This window comes from Perna viridis, chromosome 3 (assembly GCF_037379345.1).
Source record: "Perna viridis isolate PV_CMFRI_1.1 ecotype Kerala chromosome 3, ASM3737934v1, whole genome shotgun sequence".
In the NCBI taxonomy this organism is placed as follows: domain Eukaryota; kingdom Metazoa; phylum Mollusca; class Bivalvia; order Mytilida; family Mytilidae; genus Perna; species Perna viridis.
This window is the reverse complement of record NC_142447.1, coordinates 48961081-48987008: the sequence shown is the minus strand read 5'-3', so window position 1 is coordinate 48987008 and position 25928 is coordinate 48961081. Positions and strand designations below refer to the sequence as shown.

The 25928-nt window shown below is 32.3% G+C and overlaps 2 protein-coding genes across 3 annotated transcripts in view; both read left to right on the top strand.

Annotated features, from left to right (window-relative positions):
* The window catches only part of LOC148622707 (cytosolic purine 5'-nucleotidase-like), a 30436-nt gene extending 20826 nt beyond the window's left edge, over positions 1-9610 (top strand). For both annotated transcript variants that reach the window (XM_088572775.1, XM_088572774.1), the window contains 4 exons: positions 66-126; positions 413-470; positions 2634-2752; positions 5935-9610. In XM_088572775.1, coding sequence (XP_088428901.1) covers positions 66-126; positions 413-470; positions 2634-2752; positions 5935-6171 — 475 coding nt within the window. In that variant the 3' untranslated portion in view covers positions 6172-9610. The remainder of the gene's footprint in view (positions 1-65; positions 127-412; positions 471-2633; positions 2753-5934) is intronic.
* A 1236-nt stretch (positions 9611-10846) lies between these two features.
* LOC148622706 (uncharacterized) lies at positions 10847-15890 on the top strand. Its single transcript, XM_088572773.1, has 3 exons — positions 10847-11710; positions 12077-12181; positions 15261-15890. Exons 1-3 carry the CDS (start codon positions 11486-11488, stop codon positions 15594-15596), a joined length of 666 nt encoding a protein of 221 aa, XP_088428899.1. The 5' UTR covers positions 10847-11485; the 3' UTR covers positions 15597-15890.
* Positions 15891-25928: the final 10038 nt, after the last annotated feature.

The following is a 25928-nucleotide window of genomic DNA, read 5'->3' as shown; positions in this document are numbered from 1 at the left end:
AAATACTTCTAAAATTAATTATGTCATATTATTGGACCTTAATTGATTTTTTTTGTGGGTTTCAGGAATTTAGACAGTAGTACTAAAGAAATACCTGATATTTCACCTTATAAGAAAGAAATGATGGTAAGTAAAAATTAAATTTGATTTTTACTCTTTATCTCATTATTCATTATAATATTGGCTTTCAACAGATACAACTTAGGATGCTATCAATTTGTTATAGCCCTTAGATTTATGAAAGGAGGACTTAAGATAGCTAAAAAAAAATTTTGATTTAGGCAAACAGTTAGAAGTTAATTTTTTTGTTGCTTGGCATTTGATGAATGACTTTCTCATTTACAATCATACCATATCTCATATTATTATATTGTTTTGTCTAAGAATTAATGAATAAGAATGCATTTTGCAGGAAACTGTCCACCAGTTAGATTTGTCCTATGGTATGCTGGGAAGTCTTTTCAGAAGTGGTAAGTAAACTTATTAATTTGCTAGATACATCTTTGATGTTAATGAGTTGAATATAAAATTTGGAGATATGTAGATTCTGTTGTTGACTGACTTTATAAAGCTTCCTTTCTTCCTTCTGTTACAAAGTGGGAACTCATCTCTTACCTGTTACTCCTTCTATTTCACTGAATGGAATTGAATGAAACTTTCAGAGTCTATAATACATATACCCAGTGTGCACTTCCTATTTTAGATTTTGATCTGAATCAATTTGGGGGTTTCACATAGCAAAATATGGACTTTGAAATCTGTGAATATGGGGACATTGGGGACAAATCTCTTATCCGTCACTCCTCCTCTTCCTCTGAATGGAATTTCACAGAATCTTTATTTCATATGGCCATTGTGCACCTCCTATTTTAGATTTTGATCCAAATCAATATTGAGGTCAAAAAGTGCATGATATCAAATGGTCACAGTTTTTTTAGTTTCCTTTTTTAGCTGGCCTGGCCGAAGGTCACGTCAACTATTGCCATCACTTGGTGTCAGTTGTCGTCGTTAACATTTTCTTCAAACATCGTCTCCTCTGAAACTATTGAATGGATTTGGATGAAACATAAAAATTATTTATCCTTAGAGTATCTTGCACAAAATGACCGTTTGGATTTTCAATCTTTAAAAAAAACTTGGCCACCGTTACTAACAATAGAACTTAGGGATCAGACAGCAAATTTTTGCATATATTTCCCAACCCATTAGATTTAACAAAATGCTGACTGGGTAAAAGTATTAAGCACGATGAGATCTGTTTGTGGTCAACTTTTTGTTAAAATCTGTTGATCCATGTTGGAGTTATTGCCCTTTTTGGATGTTCTTTTGCTGTTTTTTTATGTTATTACTTTCAAAAATCTTCTCCCCAGAAACTACTATCATAATATAGAATTCAATGAAAGTTGGTATTACTGTTTTTTTGGAGTATCCTACACAAAATGACCATTTTGATTTTTGATTGGTGAAAAAATGATGGCCGTTGTTGCTAAAAATAAATCAGGGGTCGAAATACAGTTTTTTGCAAATAACTCAAAAACCTTAAGCAAAAGTCAGAAGGAGTGTAATACTGTTCACCATCAGAAGAGGGGTCTTCTCTAAAATTTTCATAATGATTTGTTGTCTGTTGTAGGAGTTACGGCCCCGGCAACAGATTGTTTTCTTGTTTTTCACAAATACAATTCTCTGAAACCAGTTGCAACAAAATTTAATAAAAGTTGACATACCATACCTAATTCTTTTAATGTTTACAGCACAAACTGATCATTTTTCACTGGTAAAAAAACATGGCCCTTGTACTAAAAATAGAACATATGGGTCAAATTTCATTTTTTGCTATTTTTTCCTCAACTATAGAAGAATAATGAAAATATAAGCTACTCTTAAGATGAACATGATATTCTGAGCTGACTGGCAGTATTGAAATTATTTTTTAGACATCCATTTTGTGATCATTTTCACCAGTTGCCCAGATCCTAATTCTTTTTGTTTTCTTAAGGAAACTAGGTGTTTTATGTGTTTTAACATTTTCTTGCTAACTTTTATTCTTGTTTTGATTTAAACAATAATTGGTTTATATAACATGATCTTCTGATGTGAATGGTGATGATGAAAATGTTAGATAGCCATGGTTTAACTTCATTTTATGTTCTTTTTCAGCAAATTTATACTGGGCTAATGCCCCCTTAGACCTGGTGGAATAACAGGGCATAGGAGGGACCCCTACCCAAATTTTTTCCAGAGGTTCTAAAAACACTTTGAAGGCATTTTCAACATTTTACAGTGCCTTCAGCAATATTTTGTCAAACATAGTAACAAAGCATGATACCTTTACTTACTTAGTTAATAGGGCATGTTTTGCTAGGGATTGGAGGGGGTTGTCTCAATAGAAGGCACTTTTATATTAAACATTCTGGAAGTCCTTATGTCTTGAGTCAAACTTGAGATGTCGATTATACACAAAAACTGACAAAACTTTTATGGTACTTATATTTGATGATTTGAATTTTTGAAGCGGGGTGAAATATTGAGTTAAAAATTCCTTGATGTCTTTTGTACAAGTTTTCAGAAATTATATATTTACCCTTTGACTTACATTTACTTGACAGTGTATAATGATTTTCTTTTTCCAATAGGTTCTCGACAGACATTTTTCTCAGCACAAGTCCAGAGATATGCTGATTTATATACAGCAAACCTTCTCAGCCTTCTTCATTACCCATTTACTTATATGTTTAGGGCACCTGCTGTTTTAGTAAGTATCTGTCAACTACTTTTCAGTGTAGACTACTAGTGTTAGACACATCCTCTGGTTGTACATCCTTTTCTCTCTATATCTCATTAAGGTAGTCATAACACATGGTATCTCTTTTCAGTGATATACAGTTTATGTGCTTTCAGTGGGCAAAAGAGTTTGATATAATTAAAAAGATTATCTTTTTTTCACATAAACCTATAGGAAACAGTTTTTTTTCTGAAAGGCCTGTTCCATAGGGGAGATTAATGGCAGGAAAAATTCTTTATAGAAGTATAAAGAGAACTTATGTGTTTCGAAATTATCAGGAGAAAAAATGTTGGTGACCCCTGATTTTTATACGACTGCAAAAGATCATCTATAGACACTGGTTTTCGCAATAATTTGAGTATTGGTTTATATTTATAAAATTTTGTTACAAGGTTCCAAATTACAAAAGGAAGATTGGTATTGATTTTGGGGGTTATGGCCCCAACTGTTTTTGTCGTCTGCCGCAATGTGGAATGGGGACATAGAAATGCTGGTTATCTGTCCGTGTGTCCGTCTGTCTGAGGACGTAACTCCTCCGAAACGGCTGAAAGGAATTTGACCAAATTTTGTAGGATTGTTTGTCACTATACTAGTCCACCATAATTAACTGCTATTTTGATTCGACATTTTTTTATGGGAGTTATGGGACTTTGTTCATTTTTCACATTATTCGCAATGTGAACACCTTATGGAAGCAATTCCTCAGAAACCGCTGAACAGAATTGGACCAAATTTTGTAGGATTGTTTGTCACCATATGTAATTGACCGTACTTAACCGCTATTTTGATTCATCAATTTTTATTGGAGTTATGGGACTTTGTTCATTTTTCACATTATTCGCAATCGGAACACCTTGTGGGCGCAACTCCTCAGAAACCACTGAACGGAATTGGACCAAATTTTGTAGGATTGTTTGTCACCACATGTAGTTGATCATACTTAACCACTATTTTGATTCGACAATTTTTATGGGAGTTATGGGACTTTGTTCATTTTTCATGTTCTTTTTTTGCAGATTTTTTTGTTGTTGTATGAAGAATTCTTAACCTAACTTAAATTGATTCATTAAGATACATTAACCTTGAATCACCATATTGACTTATGAAAGCATATAAGTTTTGAATCTGCTATTTATACAAGTGACGAACATTTGTAATTCAACACTACAGCGGCGGGGGACATATGGCTACGCGTAGCATTCTTGTAGAATTAGGGCTAAAAAGGGGCCTAAAACAAGCATTTCATGGAATTTTAACTATAAAGCTCCAATGAAAACATAGGAATGTCTATGTAAGATATTGTTCCATAGAATTCTATTCTACAATGGTCAGACTTGGATTGATTTTTGGGGTAAAGACTTGAACTTTAGGGGCCATTAAGAGGGGCAAGAAATATACATTTTACTAATGTCCAAACAATAACTCGACTATTAGATATTGAATATTTTTGAAATTGTATTACAAGGTGCCATACCACAAAAGGAAGACTTGGATTGATTTTTGGGGTTATGACTGGAGCCAAGTAAGAATAAGGGGTAACAAAGGGGCCAGAAACAAGTATTTTGTTTCTAATTTCTTGTTAATTTCTGGTCTGATTTTGAATTTTTTTGGTTAGATCCTTATGAAAATCCTTGCCTGATTTTCAATCAGATTTCAGATATCTTTTACAGTTTCCAATGATAAGGGACCAAAGGAGGCCGTGCCCTAAAATATTATTGTCTTCTTTTTTTTTTGTGTGTGTGATTTTGATTTATTTTATTGGATACCTCATGAAAATCAGATTTTAGATATTCCTTTCAGTTTTTGTGCTATAAGGGGCCAATGAGGACCACACCCAACAAAATAAACTTTTTTTTGGTGCAATTTTGAAATTATTTTTTACTGGGATCCATATGAAAGTCTCAGCCAAAATATAAGAGCTTCAAAAAGTATGCTTACAAGTTAACCCTATCATTTACTGTTTTTGAGATAATGAGGTAGAAAGTGATCCATAAAGGCATCCTGAAGCAGTCTTTTATCAATAAAATTGAATTTTATAGTATTGTGCAATATTGTGTCCAAATGAGTTGTTGTGTCTGTTGTGTCCACACTTATCTCAAGTGAACATTGTTCAACAGGCTTCAGTCTTATTATGCTGCACTCAGTGAAGCTTTTTATTTTAACTACAAAAGAATATCCAATGAATACCCTTTTTACAAAAATGTAGAAATTGCATAGCTTATTTTCTTTCTCAAAATTCCTGCCTGCTATTTATATGCCTGCCTTTTAAGACAAGACATATTATCATACCAGTGTCGGCTCATTTTTCACACTTCACACTATAACTCAAAAATGCCACTTTTTTTGTTTAATTTTGGTAAACTGAAAACCCCATCAAAAATGACAACTTTCACTCAAGGATACTTTCTCTATTTGAAGACCATTATTTGATCTCTGCATCACTTGATTTGCTCAGAAATTTTTCATTAGAATGTAAGAAAAATAATGTATTTGAAAGAGTTATTTGCCCTTGAAATGTTCATTTTCAGTGCATTTCAATGAAATTATAACTCGATCAAAATGATATGGAAAATCTTGTCTTTTTTTTTAATTTAACGGTGCCAAAGCCAAATCAAATTTACAAAATAGTTGTTTTTTTTATACTATGTTTCACCCTTTGCCCGATTCTTACAGACTGACAATTAAGATGCTAAAATTGGTGATTTTCACTGTTTTTATCTCATATCTTGGGATCCATAAAAGAAAAGAAATTTCATTTTATAAATTGATCTTGATAACCATGCCTGCCAAAATGTTCTGCCTTGAAGATGAAAGACTCTTTTTAAGAGTTATTGCTTTATGCTATTTTTGACTTTTAAATTGAAAAGAATAATAGATAGGAAGAAATGCTTAATATATAAAATGATTTTAATGGCAATAATTACATAAATCTAATTACCCTGGTAATTACTACATGATATCATAATCACCATTTAATCATTTTTCCCTTTTAACTACAATTTCTTATTTTCCTGGTCAATGGTTCAAGATATCTTAGGCCTCTGGTGTATGAAAAGTTTTAGTTTTGACTACTATTTAAATCTTGGTTCATGAATTTCCTTTTAATTACCAATAACTAGTGTTTTTCTAAATGATTATTTTGTATTGAACAGATGCCCCATGAGTCTACTGTAGAACATGATAATACATACCAACTAGAGGATGGGGATACCAGTATTGGATTAAGACAACGACCTGATAACTTTAAATTTGGTTCTCCATCTAAAGTGCCGAAACCACAAAGTGTGCCACATTTACATGCAGACATGCCAAGTAAAGTTACACATTTTCATGATGAAGATGATTCAGATGATGATTCTAACAGTGCTTCTAGTGATAAGTCTATGTAGAATTTAAAGCTTTGACTGACTCTGTGACTTTCCAGTGATAAATCTATGAAGAAGTTATGGCTTTGACTGACTGGGTTACTTGTGAATCTCTTGTTTAGTGCTGACTATTTTGGGGCCATAAGTAACTTCTAGAATGAAATGTACTACATTTGTACTAAGAAGCACTGAATCAGTAATGTTGGTATTTTTACTTTTTAAATGATATTGGCATGGTATTGTCTTAAGCTGTAGAAAAATAGAAAACTCTTTTCAACTATTTTTTATTAATTATTATGTCTCCACTACATAGACATATTGTAATTTTCTGCCTATCTGTCTGTCTGTTACACTTTTGTAAGCACCACTCCTTGAAATCTACTGCACTGAATTTCATGAAATTTTGTAGATAGTGAGGACATGATATGTAGTTGTGCATATTATCAGGAATTTGTGATTGATGACTTCTGTAAGAGCTCCTGAAGGCAAAAACAAAATTTTGATTTTTTAATAACATGCCATTTAAGTGAGTTTGTAAGTTAGTTATTGTCAATTGTTTAGTATGTCGATAATACATACATAAAATGAAATATTATTTATAGTGAAAAATTGTTTAACTTACTGTAAGAAAAGTACATATATGTGTTGTTAATGTTTATGCTGCCAAACTTTTATGTATACTCTCAAATGTCAGATAGTTTAACGTGACAAATATCTGTGGTGATATTTAAAAAATCACATAGTTTGTAAATGCATGCAAGTTAATGGTCATTAACACCAACAACTCATTGTAATTACTACTGACATTTAGGTGACATTAATAGAAACAGTGTGTAAACTTGGCAATTTTGAATTGGTGTGCAATACATCCTAGCTTTAATTTGATTTCTGTAATTGGTGGTCAGGGATTTTTGTATTTAGTCATATGTTGTAAATACATTGTTAGTGCTAAACCTTTCAGTTCCATTGTTGTGTTGCAAATCTGAAAATCCATTCTGTTACTTGTGACTTAGTGTGAATTCTAAAATAGCTACCCGGTAACAGATGTGGAATAGTAAATATTTAACTTCCAGGTTAGTGTGTAATATCCTAATTTGTCAAATTAACATGTGGTATTTTAGAACCTATTGATTCAGTTCAATTAGTGTAATTATGTGGTTTCTAGATTTTATCAAAACCAATGATATGAAGATATGTCTATTTAAAGTTAGTTGTCTGTGATTACTTTTATGTTTAATTGTTTATTTTAAATGTCCTTAGATATTATTTCCTTTTAGGCTTTCGTTAATCTATAAACCTCCACATCTGTTTTTTAAGTTTTGTTTTTATTTATACATTGTGCCTTTGTTATATAAACTGTGTATTCAGATTTTTTAGTGCTCAACTTTATCTTGTGAGAGGTATATCTATGGTTTTTGCTAACTGCAGCTCCAGTTCCTGCCTTTATGCTTTTTGGTTTAAGGTTTGTTGGTTATATACTATGCTGATAGTTATAGTTTCTTAATATAAATGATATTACTTCTTTTTTTCTGAGTATACTTATATGATTAGGGTTTTTTTTATGCAGATGTAATTTTACAATCCATTCATATATTTTTAAGTCCTCTTAGATTCAGTTAAGTTTATCTCATTATTATTGTTTAACTGTCATTCATGCTCCCAAAACTTGTTGTTTTTAGTAACCTTAGAAATATGTGACCAAACTGTTAAAGATAAAAAGGTGCCTTGATTTTTCACTATCTTAACTCTATAGATTCCATCATAATATATCACATTGGTTTCCTTATCAACAATGTTTTTATTAAACTATGTGTTTACAGCTGTTTATATTAACACCTATGTACACATTTTTTCATTGATTCACATATCTTTTACATATCTGCTGCACATGATCTTGCCAAAAACTTTTATATATGGTATGCACTTTGTATGTGTAAATAACCCATGACTGATATAAAACATTATATCATTGTTGATATAAAATTTTCTTCATTGAACTATTCTAATGCAATATTATCATCAAATTACTGAAATGGGCTAATGCACTTTAATTTATTATCAGAACAGTTAGAGGTGACCTATAATTTCACATATGTATACTACTGCAAAAAACAAATCTTGTTTCAAAATGTTATGGTGTAGTTGACAGCAGCAGTGTTTGTAGTCATTGATAAGTGTATCGACATCTCTATTAACCTGTGCTGAATTTCATAAAATGAAATAGAAACCTGGGGTTCTTATAATCTTGAGTGCTTGTTTAAAAAGTGACATAACAGGCTATTTGATTCATGAATAGCATTGTAGATTCTCTGCATGTCTTAGTTAAATGTGTTTTTACACACCAAATGCACTACACATTTTTTTTGTTTAATTCTTTATCAAAGTTACATTTCTAAGATTCATAATTTTTCATTGACAATGGTTTAAATTTGAAAAATTTTTTACATGTGCAACTTTTCTATTTTTTAACTGTACTTTTATCAATATTCCCTGATTCTTCATTTTTATTGCAATTTTGTGATAAAGATGTTTCAAATAATAATTCTTTTGTGGCTATGAAAAAAAAGAAGACAGTCATGTAAACAAATTTGAAACTTGTTTTGATCCATGAATGTCTGGTCAAATAATGTCTCTGGACAATCCAACCCTTGGATAAATTCCTCTTAACGATAATCAGTAACAATTTAACCTATGACCTTAGAAGCTCTGAAAGCCCAATTTCAGTCTGACAGGAAGTTGACCTGTAAGGATCTTAACTAATTTTAACTTAAACAAATGTTCAAAGTCATAGCTCACTGCTTATTTTTTTGTCAAATTATGAAGGAAAATAAATCCTAGGTTATGTAAAACTGTAAAAGGCATATAAATATCAATATGTTTAAATTTGTCTCATAACTGGTTACACCTGCCTCATATTGCACCCTTCAACATAGCAAGTCAACAGTTTTATATATTAAGTTGAATGCTTGTGAAAAATAAAAATCTGTTTTGAATGGTCCACCATACATAACAAACATAATGCTAATTTTAATTAATTTTTGAGTTTCTGTGTCAAATAATTAGTTACAATCCAAATTTAAAGATGTTTCTAATTGAATAAGGTTGAATATAGTGTGTTCATACTTACTCTACTTGTTCAGGGTTTGACCACTATGATGGTATCAAGCTGCATCCATCCCACTGATATTACTGAAGGCTTGTGTAAATTTTCTTGAAACATATCCAAAAACCAGTCAACAAATTGATATCATTGTGTATGAATTTCTATGTGCATGTTCAATGAAGAGTTATTATATGTGTTTAAATACATTGTTATCAGAATATGGTTTTATTTGAAGGAAATTGGTAAATATTTGAGCATGTTAATTTAGATTATATTATAAACTTAAGGGACCATCATCTTCTTTGTTTGTTGTCATATACTGATTGTGGTCTTTAGAGAGAAATATATTGCTTATGTGTAGACATTTGTATTCTTTACGCTCCAGATAAATATTATGTTTGTATACCCCTCCAGAGTGTGAGATATGAAGTGATCAAGCTGTCTGTCCATTGTTTGCTCAGAGTTTATCTAGTTTCATCAAGAAACATTCATAAGCATAACTACTTCAGGAACTCATGAAAAAGATTGAGTAACTTCTGGTTAAAAAAAAATATCTCCGATAACACATAGTTAAATAATACAACAAAGAAAACACTGTATATTGGTATGGCAGTGCTGTTTTTAGACATTTATAATTGTGATGACTATTGAAATTTTGAGGCTAGACTCGATACTACAGGTAAAGTGATTAATTAAAGGTTGTTTAATCATTACAGAATTTAGAGCACAAACATAATAAACTACTTACACATGTGTATACTTTACAGATTTTTTTTTAGTTTTGTTTTGGCAATTTTATATGATAAATTTTGTAAAACTGAATTGACAATCAGATTAAGTTAATGGTGTGTTAAGGATGGTCAAAGTTGACAGATAAATTTAGCTTTTGATCTAGTGACCATGATTGTCTCAATTGTTCTAGTTTGTGGGGTTGTATCCTGCAAATCATTAGGTTTTAACAATATTCTGACTCTGTAGGTTGTAGCCAGTCATTTGATACCTCTCAAAGTGACATTGAGTACTGTCATTTATTACAATAACTATATTTAGTGATCTACAAAGTTAAATTGGTGTTCTGGGTATTTCTGTTTATTAATTTTCAAGTGTCAATCTACAAGTTCCAAAACCTACACAAAAATAAACAACAATGAATCAAGATTCAGTACAAAACTATTATAAAATGATTATAACATACTGGTACCCTATGGCGAACAAGTTGTTTAGTAAATACTTCATTTTCTTAGTATTTAACTGGATATTAATATTGAGAAAATGAGCTGACATTTTTTTTCAAAGTTCATTGAGTTAAAGTGAAGTAATTGCTCATAATTACCTAAATACCTTACAATTATGGGTAAAGTTTAATGATAGCTTTATAATTTTTTTTGCATTGGCACGATTTCTTTGTATAGGGTGAACAATAAGGACCTTTTTGTACAGAGCAATTATTGCCGGAATAGGACCATACCGTTATACATTTCCCTATCTGATCTACCGGTTTCTGTAAGTGTAAGTCCTTATTCTATATGGTTGATTTATGGCATAAATTTTCATGAATTGAAAACCCCTGAAATTGATTTATGGCATAAATTTTCATGAATTGAAAACCCCTGAAATTGAATAAAAACGAGAAAAATATGTTATTCACTTATAAAAGACATATAACCTTAACTATGAAGATGTTACTGGCATTAGCCACAGTGATGTATTGTTAGTATACACTTTAGTTAACGTTCCTTGGTTTTAAAATAATATTATAAGGCTAATTTCTCAGCAATCATTTTTAGGGAGTATTGGAGATGACTGAAAGGAGAGAATTATTTTCGGGTACTAGAATTCCCGATGGCTTTAGATAGATTTGTATTTAAAATGCTGATTTAGTGGAGGCAACCTATCTTTGAAGCAATAAGGTATTGCTGAAATTTTAAGAATTGACTTGAACGTAATTTTTTTATTCACAAATCACAAACTTTTATTGTTGTCGAGAGACATCATAGGGCTGTTATATTGTTTGCATATAATTACTCCCGAAGACTTTCCCCTAAAGAAAGTTTCCCATTTCTAACGTGGCTTAGATTATACCCCAAAAGGTGCAAAAAGTTTCCCTACTAAGAATGCTACCTGCTAGGCAAGTCTAAGTACTTTCAATGTAAATTTCTATGTTTTCCAATTTACAGAAAATGATTTACATTTTCCCAACAATTAAGGGCAGTTTTGAAAAAAAAATATCACTGTATGTATTCAAGTATTCATTCTACTCTCGCAGACACAATGATTGTGCTTGACGGACAGAATCTCTGTCAGGCTGCAAGGACAGGTACCTGTGGACAACCTAGAGGCAATATCATTAATTCCAGAGCTCACTTAAAACTGGCCATAATCAAGTCCCTTCAAGTTTTAACAAGGAAAGCAGACAGAATTTGGGCTCGTACAGACAGAATTATAAATAGCATCGTTAATGTATGTAACTAACCATTTTTTAACTTAGAAATATCTGAACTTATAGTCAAGATGACTAATTTGTTAAAATGCAAAACGAATTTAACACAAGTTAAGCTAACGTGTGCGATCATCTCCACGTGCAATAGCGTAGAATTATAAGTTGCTCCTCAAGTTTAGCAGACATGGTTTATTAAAATGGAAAATATAGAATTATTATCATGAATAACACCAACATCAATGTTGTTATTATTATGTTGTGTATTGTATCCCAATACTAAACCAAATGCAATTTTTCATCACCATTTTATATTCAGATTTGTAATATTAAAACTATAACTAACAAAATCTACAAAACAAGCGAAATATTTGTTTTTCTTAAACAAGGACATGGATTTTGTACCAGCAATATCTACGGGAGATTCTATACAATCACGACCATGCAATAGGTACATACAGTACAACAGTATCATGAATAGTAGCTTAAGTCAGGTAATATATAAAGATTATACAACGACATGTAGTCGGTAGCTTCTGTATTCACAGTTCTTGGTTCTTACTACATACATTATAAAACGGATTTGTATGTGAAAGCCTTAGCCGTCCACCCGATAACAACTAGATCAGAAATGAAATTTCCATTAACAATTATACAGAGCAAGACAACAAAGCTCGAGTGAAGTAAGATGTGAAACACGTCATGTGTGCACCGGTGTGTTGACAAACGGACGGACAGACTTAGTTGATATTACGACCGGTAAATACGGCCTTATTTTGTTTCATATATCTTGTTACAGTTCTTGTATATTTTTTTTTTCAAAAATAGTCCCGACGGACACAATACTTGAGCTCTTGATATTGGGACAAAACGAAGGTCGTATTTTGTTAGCTGAGAGAACCATGGAAATCGATTTAAAAATAGTAATTTGCTGGGAGTGCTAAATGGCTCTATAAGTATTGTAACAGGCGGATGGACACAGGTATTCCAAAACTAGGTCGTATGATGAAATTCACAGTTCCTTTTTCACATTTGTTTCATCAGAAGGTTTTTTTCATTGGTTCAAAGAAATATTAATGCGACTTAAATCGAAATCTTTTTTTTTTTAATTTAAATGCAACTTAAATCTATAAAAAATTAGAGTAATACCCTAACGTCAACAAAAAAATCATATAAATTTCATTTTTTTGATGCCTTTTTTAAAAAAAACATAATTAAAGTCGAATTGGTTACCATACATATACATCTTTTTCGGAATGATACATAATTGTTATTACAAAGGAATTTTACTCATCACTAGATGCCATATGTTTTATGTTTTCAAGTTTTGCTCTATAAAAAGATCAAAAGTAATTCGTATTTTGATTGATTTCATTTGGAATAAAACTAAGCAACTTAAAAATATACAGGGTTATTTTTACATGCATCAAAATTTCAAATCGTGTATATCTTATAAGGAAAAAAATCGAACACCATGATTGTTTCATTTGATTTCGACAAAGAAGAAAAAAAACAGTTCACTTTTTTATTTTCGTTATTTTTCTTCCATATGATTTGGAAGGGTTTCTCATAATGTAATAGGCTTAAGATCTATTTAAGTAACGACGCCGTACAACACCAGACTTCTCACTCTTCGATCGAAGCAGAATCGTAAATGTTCTCAAGTTGTCACTATAGAATTATATCCCAGTTAACACAACCGACTTTAAATCGGCAATGGCAACTTATTTTTTTTTTTAATTTTCTGAATGAGTGTTCGTTCCCTTTCATATGGATTTATTAAACACAAAGGTAATTGCATGAAAAAAAAACAAACAAACAAACAAAAAAAACACAAAATATAATCTGGATGAATATCATTAATCTTCTTGATTGTAAAAGTTTCAATACAGAGATGAGAGTGTATATTGAAAGGAAATGTATAATTAATTATAACGGATCAGAATTCAATGCTTCAATGCTCATATGAACGTGCCCTGTGCAGGTCTGGGTGTTAAAAGAATAGGCCTGCAGCAGCGCTAAGCTTGTAAAAGGCGACTAAATAGTGCTCAGAACCCTAGCCGGGGGCTAGGGCGCTCTGCCCACAGAGTAACTGGGATGATCCCCAGGTGGTGGAATGGGGTACCCCTGGCGTATTACATGCTGGGGTTGTCAGGTTATAATACGGAAAACCTGACCGCAAACCATAGTGGTGCACCGTGTCGGGAAAGATGCCACATTCCTCGCACGTTAAAGAACCCTACTGTGGTATTCTTCCGGAGTTTGAACCATAGGGCTCCCCCACAGGAGGCTAAATTGCCCGACCCTACCCATCTCTCCCTATTTCCAGTGGCAATCAAAATTTGTCGACCCCATTGTCCTTGTGTCCCATCCCTTTTTCATTTCATCATAATTTCATGTTCATTTTATCATCAATCGTCTGAATATAGCTGAAATATTGCTGCTCGGGCGTTAAATCCCAACAAACATCAAACAAATATCATATGAACGTATATATCAAAAAGTCCAAAAAAAATATACATAAACTTGGTGTGTGAATAGAATTGTCAATGAATTGATAGGTTCTTATATTAAATCAGGACATATCACATTTATTTTCGTGCTTGCATTAAATCGTTCTTGCTATACTGTCACCGTAACAACGTAAGTACCAATTTATTATTACATGTAATTGTTCCATTGTACTGTCAGTATATAATTACTTCTTAAGTTTATCTGAATGAAGTACACAGGTTACAGAAAAAAATGTAAGCAGTTAATAAACATGTTAGAGCAGCCCAATAGAAAATGATCGGGGAATTTAAGTTTTTTGAAAAAAGAACAAGAAAAAATCACGGTGGCCCTCTTAGTTTTCTTTTTTAAGTTATGTAAAATGTCAGATTAGCATTCTATCCAGCTTTCTTGAAATCAAGATCGATGATTTTTTTTTTTTTTTTGAAAATTGAAATAGTAAAGTAGCGACCATCATATTTTTTAAGTTTTCATCAAAGATCCTCTCAAGGTAAAATATAGGTAAATCTATAATAAAATATTCGTTATGATTTATCATATGAAAAGGAATGTCTTATTGCTAAGAATAAAATTAAAGATAGTGGGATGTGGATAGAGGACGCCATGGACGTTCACAGACAATATAAGCAAGCAAATGATATGTGTACATGTATTGGCAATTTCACATATTGTTAAGACAGTAAAACATTAGCAGAAACTTTACCAACCCCCTATACAAAGTGTATATTCGCTATTTTAAAGCTAGTAGAGTTATGTTATTCGAAAGGAATAAGTCTGCGGGGGAGATTGGAATTTTACCTGAATTCACCCGAAGTTTAAGATATTCTATTCTGACAGTCACATAAAATTACTTCGATAGTTTTTCATATGTTATGTTAGATTCCATTCTATTCAAGTTTGTCGTATAGTTTTTTTAAGGATTTAAATGTATCTATGTACTCTCACCAAAATTTGCATTTAATATTGAAGCCTATGATGTTTGTGTAAGCATAGTGTCGATATTTCTTAAAAACCTAGTTCAGGCAAGTTTTGCATGCATTTTTTACTTTCCTTGTGTTTCAGGTAGAATTGTTAGCCAGTCATATAAGGATTTTAAATGAGTCTATAGAAGTGATAAAATCTTTGAACAATTCAGAGTATAGTCAACAATTACGGAATCTGGAAAATCGTTACATCAAATCATTAATTTGTGAAATCACGAAGGTATTGCATTTTATGGGCTGTCCTCTAGTTAATCCCTCGTCTAATACCATTCAGTTATGTCCTGTATACGGCAGATATGGTATATATCAACAAACCTATTTTTTCTTAGGAAGATTACGAAGATTAGTTGTAACATTACATGAACAATACTCATTTATGACAATCGAAGACTTAGTACAGTATTTGCCATCTTAACTAGCAAAGCGGATGGTGTCTTGTGTTTCACAAAAGACTTATAAATGTAATATCGTGTAATTTGTAACCTGTAATAACTTGTAATGGTAAGATCAGGATACTTTAGATAAAGCCATGTAAGGAACAGAGATAAGGCCTCATTCCTATTCATTTTTTTAAATTATTTTCTAGTCACAAAAATTTATAAGCGCATTATTGCCGCCCATTTGTTGATTAGTATGATTTTCTTTATCATGTTCATTGATGTTTGTGCAAAAACTAAATACAATAACACCATAAAACACTGACATTATATATATAGTATATGCTTCATTTCTTTTGTTGATTTTTGAACTATTCAGCGCTTCACAGATATAATTTTGTCCAACATGAGAAAATATAACAAAACACAAAACAAAACAAACAAACAAATAAACAGACTAACTCAAAATACAAGCGTAAGGATATTGAAGTTAACAACAAATTTGCTTACGTTTAGAATTGCAAATAAAATTTGTTATATATGAAACATAATAAACTTTCACGTTGTATTTCGGATGTGAGCTCTTGAAATCAACTATTGCATCATAGCATTTTAGACAAACGACAGAACTATAAATTGTTCAAATGTGTCTATCGATTAAGTAAAGGTGATGGTATCTATACCCAATCTGGGGAAAATTTGAATGCCGATGTGTCAATTTGAACTGACAGTGCAGCCTAAACAAAACCAACACAGATGGAGTTTGAGTCAAACAAAACACATAAGGAAATATGACCACAATACACAGGCACTTGTTTCTATCAATATCTGGGCTTTACTATTTACACTGCCCATAAAAAAATCTGTTATTTTTTATCAATATATATTTTTTTTTCGACTGCGTCGGTTACCCTTATGAAAATAGTACGTTTTTCTGTTTGAAAGAATGCAATTTAATGACAATTTTTGTTGGAGAATTTCAACGGGAGATATCCGTTTGCGTCAGTTTTGCGTCCTTTTGCGCAATTTTATAAAAACGGAAACTCATTTGTCCCAATAATTATTGTATTCGATTGCGCCACTTATTATGTGACTAAGCAAACCGCGGCAATATAATTAAACACGTGAATTGTTCAAAAGAGGGCTGGAACTTTTGACTCAGAACAAACATATTTTCTCGGTGTTTCAAGTTTCAACTTTTATTTCTTAATACCCTTAACCAGGGAACATATGTACAAAACAAAGTAACGCAAAATAACCAAAAAAAAGAGTAAAAATAGATTGGTGCAAAGAACAATTAAACATATTATACATTGTACATAATATTAATTATGTCATATATGGAAGGCAGACATGACTAAAACATCATATTTATAACTATAGAAATACAATCATTTAAATACAGAATGTTTGATTTTACAAAATTTTAAGGCATTATAATATCATAGTTAAAAGTGTTAAACAATTCATGAAATTTTAACAACATTGGAGAAGCACTGAAATATTTCGGTATAGCAATTTTTTCTACCATTTTTGAAAAATGGACAAAGAAAGAGACAATGAACTTCATCTCCTAAATAATTAAAGTTACAAATATTACATATTCGATCATTCCTACCTTCAACCTAAATATTGCCTTTTTTAATTGGTAGTTTGTTATTAACACATCTAAAATTACATAAAGCTTCCTTTAAATTAGTAGGAAGATTTATGAAATATTTTCCTAACTTAAACATTGTATAGTTGATACAGTTAGGTAATACACATACAGTAGTACACCACTTTTGTATAAATTGATCACATAATCTTCGTTTTACAATCTTGCTTAGGTTCACAGATTTAAGTACATTTTGGGTTAACCAATATTCACAACATCCACATTCATTCAGTGTTTTTTTTTCTGGAAGTAATATCCATTTAGAATGATAGATATTTCTATGCATAGTATATAGAACTTTATACAAAATAGATGAAATCTTATCCTTTTTACTACGAACAAATCTTTTCCATAAACAAACAATCCTGCTTCCGATAAATAAATCAATAGGAAATCTACCAAGTTCGCTACATAAAATACAATTAGGAATGGACTTTTTAGCATTTATAATTATTTCATAAAATTGCAAGAATAATAACCGCGTACTTCACATGCAAATAGAATCAAAGTGCTGAGGCACTGAGTCAAGGAAGACCTCAAAGTAATCAAAAATATTCATGTTACCAAATTGTAAGCCAAATAAACCGATCAAAGCCTATACTCGGCGTCACATAAATACGATACTGTTAAAATTTGAATAAAAATATTTTCTACGACTTTATTGACACCTACCGTCGTTTAAATTGTCTTAAATGACTTGCTAATTCGTTTAGCCAAACGGCTTCTCCCTAAACATTGAATCGTTAAGTTCCGGTGAGATTTTAATTCTCGGTCCCAATATTTACATTGTCAAAAGTCGGCCATTTTACAGTGATCGGGTTGCTAGGAGATGTTGTTTACGTTTAAATGGTTTGTCCAAAAACCAAAGAACCCAGAATGCATCTAGGCGCTAATTCGGATATCTCGGATTTATTATACGCGAACATCGTACAACATCGAGAAGTTGATCAAGCAGACGATTGTCACCGGAGTTCGACGGGAACTTATGAACTTCGTTTGTAAACAAATCGTCCCGTAGAAACCAACATGGCGGATATTAGTATAGGATTTTCCCGTAAGGATTTGTTACGCACGATTTCAGCCAATAAACGACTCGTTGGAACTATCACGTCATGCATATATGCGAACTATCTTCAGATTAAACAAAAGAGAGACAACTCTAGCGGTAAGTCCAGACAGTTGAACAAATATAGCTTCAAACCGAAAATGTGCTGTATGTGACGTCGAGTATAGTTCTTTTAAAGAACAACCATTTGTTTTTTAACGCAGTGTATATTTGTACAGTACTTTGATCAATATATATATTTTTGGATCTTGTTTTGTATTATTGCTTTTGGTATTCCTGGCTGTACGCATACGTTGATGTCTTCAAATTTCCGAACACTTAAATCAGCATTTCTTACAAAATATGAATTCCACTGAGAATCACTATCAATATTCGATGAATTTTCAAAATAAGAATGGATCCACACCTTGAAATTTGGGTTTGGAGATGCATGAAGTAGAAATGAATCTAACAGACTGGAGGAAGTTAAACAAAGGCCTAATCTCAAGGGAGATATGAGCAAAAAACTTTTCCTTGCTTGTGCTCACTTTCATGTCGAATTTATGTAATAAATTAAAACTAAAATTCGTCCTTGTCATTGTTGTCTAGATTAGGCTATGGGTTTAACTCGTCGAAACTGTGCACGTACTTACAATAAATGATTAACTTTCTCTAGGAGTTTTTCAGTGCAAACAAGGATAAAAAATTAACTCTTGTTGTAAAAATTACTATACAGTTTAAATATTATCAAACTAAAAAACAACTTTGTAGCTCATAGATTTGAGCAATTTAAGATTCCAATTAAGTTGAAAAGTCAATTGTATATAGATGTGGTGAATACAGGGAAAATGAGAATAAATCCATCTTTTCTTTTCTCCAAAACAAAAAAGTTACTAATGAACCCATACCCTATGAGTACCACTTTTTTATGATGAATCACTATTGCTGAGTATTTTATACCTGTCTGCCTTCAATAATGTATGTGCATTTCTTTCACTTTTTTCTGCATGATTGTTTCACAAATATGTACAAGATTGCAATACAAGTAAATCTTATATTTCGCAAATTTATAACTGCTAAGAAATCAGGCCTCATGTTTTTATAGTTTTTATTAAGAGATGTTGACATATACATTTACAGCTGCTTCATGCTACACATACATGTACCAGCACTTGAGAATCATGAACTTTGTTTCATGCTTAAATAGTGTTCCAGCACAGAAATGGTCTGTTTTACTTTTGCTTTCTTCTCACTTCATCTAGTGAAATTTTTAAGTGATAACCACTGAAAAGAAATCAAGGAAAAAAATCATAACAGTGTCTGATATATGCAAAATGTTACAATGTAAATTCATGATAATATACATGTATTTTAACCATGTGATATGGAGAAACCTGCTCTTGTTGGGAAATATTGTTACATGTACATATAATTTCGTACAAATCAGACAAAAATAAAGGTTGGGTGGTTATAACAGTACCAGGTTTTTACTGGTTTTTAAACCACCTTGTCAATATTCCTCCACTGATCAATACTGGTCGATTGAAATTTTGCAAACAATATTTCTGTCATTATTCATCGTTTTTGCCCTACATTAAAACATGTTGATATAGTATATATCTACTATATTTCAGTGTTCGTAGGTTTTATTCTTTTAATATCAGCTGTATTAATTAAGAAGAAAAAAAAAATAAACATTTCTTTTTCTAAAATAATTAAAATTTATCTGAATAACATAACAAACTTTACAAAACTGTACCGTGTACTTCATGAGCAGATCTTTGTTTCAATAACTATTAATAACAGGTAACATAAGTAAGAGTAGAACAGGTTACTTTTCACCTGTCATTGTTAAAATATCCCCTCATAACCAGATAGATCATAAAAAGTGGTTTGAAGTGATGAGTTTAAAACAATAAATTAAAGTCATTTCGTTTACCAGATAAAAACCTTCTAAATACAGAAAATGGAGAGCTTGCTAAGGATATTGCTTTAGGGCTTCTTCCATGTATGATTTTAGCTACCTGCTGAATTATAATGATGTTTGGACCCCCATTTCAAAATCTCTGGATCAATTCCTGAATGTTGACTTACCCTACTCCGTGTTCTTTGTTGTGTATGTCTGTTTTCCATGTCTGGTCTTTGTCCCTGGATTACATTCTTTTGATTACCAATATAACCTTGGTTCCCTTGATTACTCTTATCTATGAGCAATTAATGTCACATTGTAAAGTGGAAAATAATTTAGATACATGTAATACTATATTACAAATATTATAATTTCATGTATGAAATCTTTAATTGATACTGTACAGCATATGCCAGTAACCATATTTAAAGTACATGCACATGTATTTTTGTACTTTTCAGTTAAAATTTCTTGTTCACGGACATACAAATGTAAACTGCAAATTTTGCTAAGAAATGACTACACCGTTCTACACTAGCAATAAAAATAGTATATCTATCACCAGTTTTGAAAATTCTAAATAACTGTGTACATACAAAGTATATGAATAAATAATGTATACCTTCAACACTTACCTAGTACATTGTACATGTAAGGATGTCCATGAAAATCAGCTCTTAGAGAAGTTCTACTTTTGGTAGCCTTGATACCCAACACATTTTCAATGTACTTTCATGGACATAGAATTTCTAACATAACTGTTTCTTAATATTTAATCCGCATTCAAAATAAATGTATCTGGTATATCTTGACAATGTACTATAAAAGAACCATATTGATAATCAATTATGACTTACATGGATATAATACACATGTACATTGTACATGTATTACTATTTCTTTAAATTCCATACTGAATAGTACATGCCAAAATCTGTATCACATGCAGTACTAACAGGAGACTCCTATATCAACTCAAGGGCCACTGGCCCATGGGGTGATATAGGTCGAGGGTTGATACTGCATATCAAACAGATTTTTTGCATGTCGTGTTTATTCTTTCTAATGTACTTGTGGTAAGCAATATAAGACTAGGGGTGTTGTATAGGATATGGCATATAGGTCTATGGGTGTGATTTAAAGAATGCAATATAGGTCCATGGGTGCGATATACAGTATGCGATATAGGTCTAGGGTGTGATATATCTATATATATATATATATATATGTTGTACTACCATACATCATACATCGTGTACTAAGTTACAACCCTAGATTAATCCTACGAGGAGGAATGACCCGGCCAGCGAAAGTTACAACCCTAGATTAATCCTACGAGGAGGAATGACCCGGCCAGCGAAAACTATATTTTATATAGCCTAGCTGGCCGAGTGGTCTAGGGCGCTGGACTTTGTGCAGGCGGTGTTGCCATAGATATGTCACAGCAGTACGAGTTCGAGTCCCGCGGAGGGAACGACCAAAAATTTGCATCGCAAATTTGACAGTTCTAACATCGTTGGGAAATTTTCAGACCATTCTATACGTTTATATATCTTCCCTGTATCAATTTGATCCGATGGAGCAGTGTAGCAAATAGAGTCGCCACATTCTGAGACGTTGTATAATATTGATTTGTTGTGACATGCATCATTAATTTGATCCTCTATCCTATATATTAACATCTAAATGAACTGTCCCGTACCACCTTACATCGTGTACTAAGTTACAGCCCTAGATTAATCCTACGAGCAGGAACGACCCGGCCAGCGAGAGCTATATTTTTATGTAGCCTAGCTGGCCGAGTGGTCTAGGGCGCTGGACTTTGTGCAGGCGGTGTTGCCATAGATGTCACAGCAGTGCGAGTTCGAGTCCCGCGGAGGGAACGACCAAAAATTTGCATCGCAAATTTGACAGTTCAAACATCGTTGGGAATTTTTTTTAGACCTTTCTATATATATATATATATATTCATAAAACTAGTAGTAAGATAAGTAAACAATATAATAGTTCTATCGATTTCATCTTTCTGCAGGGACTCTTCAGGATAACTGAACGACGTCCATTCAGTTATCCTGAAGAGTCCATACAACATGCAATATAGGTCTTGGGGTGTGCTATAAGGTATGCAATACATGTCTGTGGATGTAATATATAGGGTACTTGAAATGGGTTTGGGGATTTGATATACGGTATGCGATATAGGTCTAGGGTGTGGGTGTGATATACAGAAGGCAATGAAGGTCTAGGGGAGTGATATAGAATGCAATATATGTCTAGGGGTAAGATATACAGTATGAGATAAGTCTAGGGGAGTGATATACGGTATGCGATACAGGTCTAGGGGTGTGATATAGGGTATGCAATAAAGGTCTAGGGTCGGTGTGGAAGTTTGTATTTTAGGAACATGTACAAGTGTATGTGTAATGTCATGGCTCCTGTGTCCACTCGCGTCCCAAGGACATTACTTTATTTCACTGGATACCCACCCCTTTTTGATATTTGAAGATTATCTACTGAATGTGATGAATATGCCACATGACCTCCTTTCAACCCCTTACCGTTGAACAGAGACATTGTTTATGTCTCTGCTTTGAAATCATAATAATTTAACAATTCTGTTTATTTTCTATTTTAAATGCTTCATTGTTTGCTACATGTATGTACATGTGTGTTTACCATTTTGTTGTTTTATGTACAATTAACATATATGTACACTGCTTGAATTCCTGGGATCAAATTAATCACAAATGAATTTTTCCAATAAAAAGGATGGGTGCCAACCCCATGCACCCTCCCCTAGATCCGCCACTATAATCTATACTTACTACACAAAAAGTGTATATTGCAGCTCCGAAAATCCGTCATTAGAAGCTCCCGACATCTTCACTAAATTAACATGATCAGACCGAGATAAATAATTGGCAAATCTCGATTGAGCTTTCCTCCCTGCGAATGTTCGGGTCAATTTGACGAAATAGTTCATCTCTCTGCGTCAAAATTTGAATAGTTATTATCATATATTCATTGAAATATCGCAGCTCTACAATTATTAAACAACCTTAGGTCTCACTAACTACTTCTAACGTTTCCATTACTTTACATGTTAAAAAAGGTAATTTTCAAAGCTTCACTGTGAATTCAAAGGACAAATGACATCTTAAAGTTGCATACCGTTGCAAAGCTTGGAAAATAAGGCTTCTAAAATCATTATGCTAATGGTACGATGATTGTAGAAATTCTTCACAAAATTTACTTGAATAAATAATACTGGAAATCCTCATTTTTACCTGTTCTGCTAACTGACAGCATGGAGGCAAATTACTCACACATGTAAACAGTATTCATACACTTTTGTAGTTAATTACATATATGATTTTAAAGTACACATTCTCAGCTTTATTTTGACTACTTTTAATCATAATACACACAAATAACGCACTTACAATGCATATGTCTAGTTTCAGTGTGTTTTTGGTACTACATAGGGGGGTGGCCATTTGACCCGGAAATGGTTAGTGTGACCTTAATATCGTTACACGCCCATGTTGTACGTAAAGTAAACATCACATATTAGACATGGATTATGATCGGCGGCGGAGCGATATCGTAATGCAAACTTTGCAAGGATAATAATCCGCGGAGTGTTATTTTGGTAGTTGTATGTGGAAATGTCTACCCTGATTACGTAATATAGTTGCCGACGATCTTTAAGTCAAGTTCAATCTATAATAGACTTCCTTGACAAAAATAGGTGCAACCATTGTGTCAAAGATTTGTAGTTGCAAATCAAAGGGTAAACCAAGACTTCTACTCTTACGTAATATACTAAACATAGCTTTTCTACATTGTTCTATCAATTTATTAAAGAACCATTGAAAATAAATTCAACGCATAAATAAGCAAAACCGTCAATGACATTTAAGACTTCATCATAAAATTTAAATACGGGCTTGTCAGGGGATTTACATTTTCTAAATGCAACAGCTTTTAGCAGCATTATTTCAAGGTTCCAAGTTTTACAATACAGATACATAGAATGAAGTGCAGCTTGCAACTCAGCCGTAGATTCGACAAGTATAACAGTGTCATCAGCATATAATAGAATACACCATCTTAGATAAACAGCAATTTCCTCATTATCGAGTACAACATGAATAGCATTACATGTATCAGACAAATCGTCATATGCATTTGATATAAAATGGACTAAATCATTAAGAAACAATGAGAAAAGTACAGGGGACAGGTTTTCACCCTGTCGAACAAACACCAACATTACTTTGAAAATAATGTGACATTTGACTACCTTGTCGTACATAAGATTTAGCATTTTTGTACATAGCTTGAATGATAGTAAACATTTTACCATCAATACAATTTTGAAGTAACCTATTCCATAGAGCTGTCCTATTGATTGAATCGAAAGCCTTGCGGGATTCAATAAAGGCACAGTATAATGGCTTATTTCTATGCAAGTATAAATCTACTAAACATTTCGAGTTGAATATATGATCATGAGTTCCATAGTTTTTCGAAACTCAACATGTTCTTCGCAGAGAACATTCATAACTTCTAGATCATAATTAAGCCTGTTATTTAGTATAGCAATAAACAGTTTACCATAACAGCTGAGTATTGTATTTCCCCTATAATTATCGGAGTTAGCAACATCACCTCTATTTTCATAAATTGGACATATAATACCAACTGACCATAGGTTAGGTACAATACCAGCTTAAAAAACAATGCTTAAAAGTTTAACAAAAATAAGAAGCATTTTTAAGTGTTGAATGCTTTAAAAACTCATTTAAAATCATACCTTTTCACATGATTTGTTTTTTTTTTAATTTTTAACTGCGTTTACAACCTGATTCACTAATAACACTATTTACAATATCGTTCAAACTAGTAAAGGAGTAATCAAGGGAACCAATGTTTTAGCGGTAATCAAAAGAATGTAATCCAAGGACAAAGACCAGACATGGAAAACAGACATACACAATAAAGAACATAAAGTAACTAAAATCATACATACAAAGTAACAAAAGCAAATGAGCAACTCGGACTCCACTAAAAACTGGGAGCATGGACCAGGTACACTGGTAGGGTAAGCGTCCTTTGCTTTTCTAAAAACACCCGCCGAGTGGCTCATAAATAGTCAAGTCCGGGGTAGACAAACGAAGAAAGGAAAACCATGACCCGTTGAATAAATCAGTTTTTATGATGCAAATGGATACACCACAACGATCCACGAGTTCACGATGACAACCATAAAACTTCTGTAGTGATTACTTCAATCTTGTAGCAACATAACCCTGTTCCAGAGTTGACAATTCTGAATGAAAAGTCATCAAGGTTGTCGTAAAGTCAATAGTTTTCCTTTACCATCGATTTCTAAGTGTAGGTCAAGATATTAGTAACATTATTCTTATCAAAATCATCAACATCATCACACCCAACATTATCTTAAGTAGCTAGTTTCTTAAAATGATCCTAAAAACATTCAGTAGACACTTTTTTCAAGTACACATTTTTACTATTGCAACTAACTGACCTATTTAACAAAGTCAAGTAAGATTTTGGATTGTTATGACTAAGTTACGAAGGGGTTTTTTTTAGCAAAAGTTCTTCTATATGTATTATATTGACAATTTAATATACTTTAATATTCTAACTAGTCCTGGCTCGCAAATTATAACACTTGACTTATGATACTCATTTCTTTTTTTTGTTTGTGTGACACTCGGCCTTAAACCATG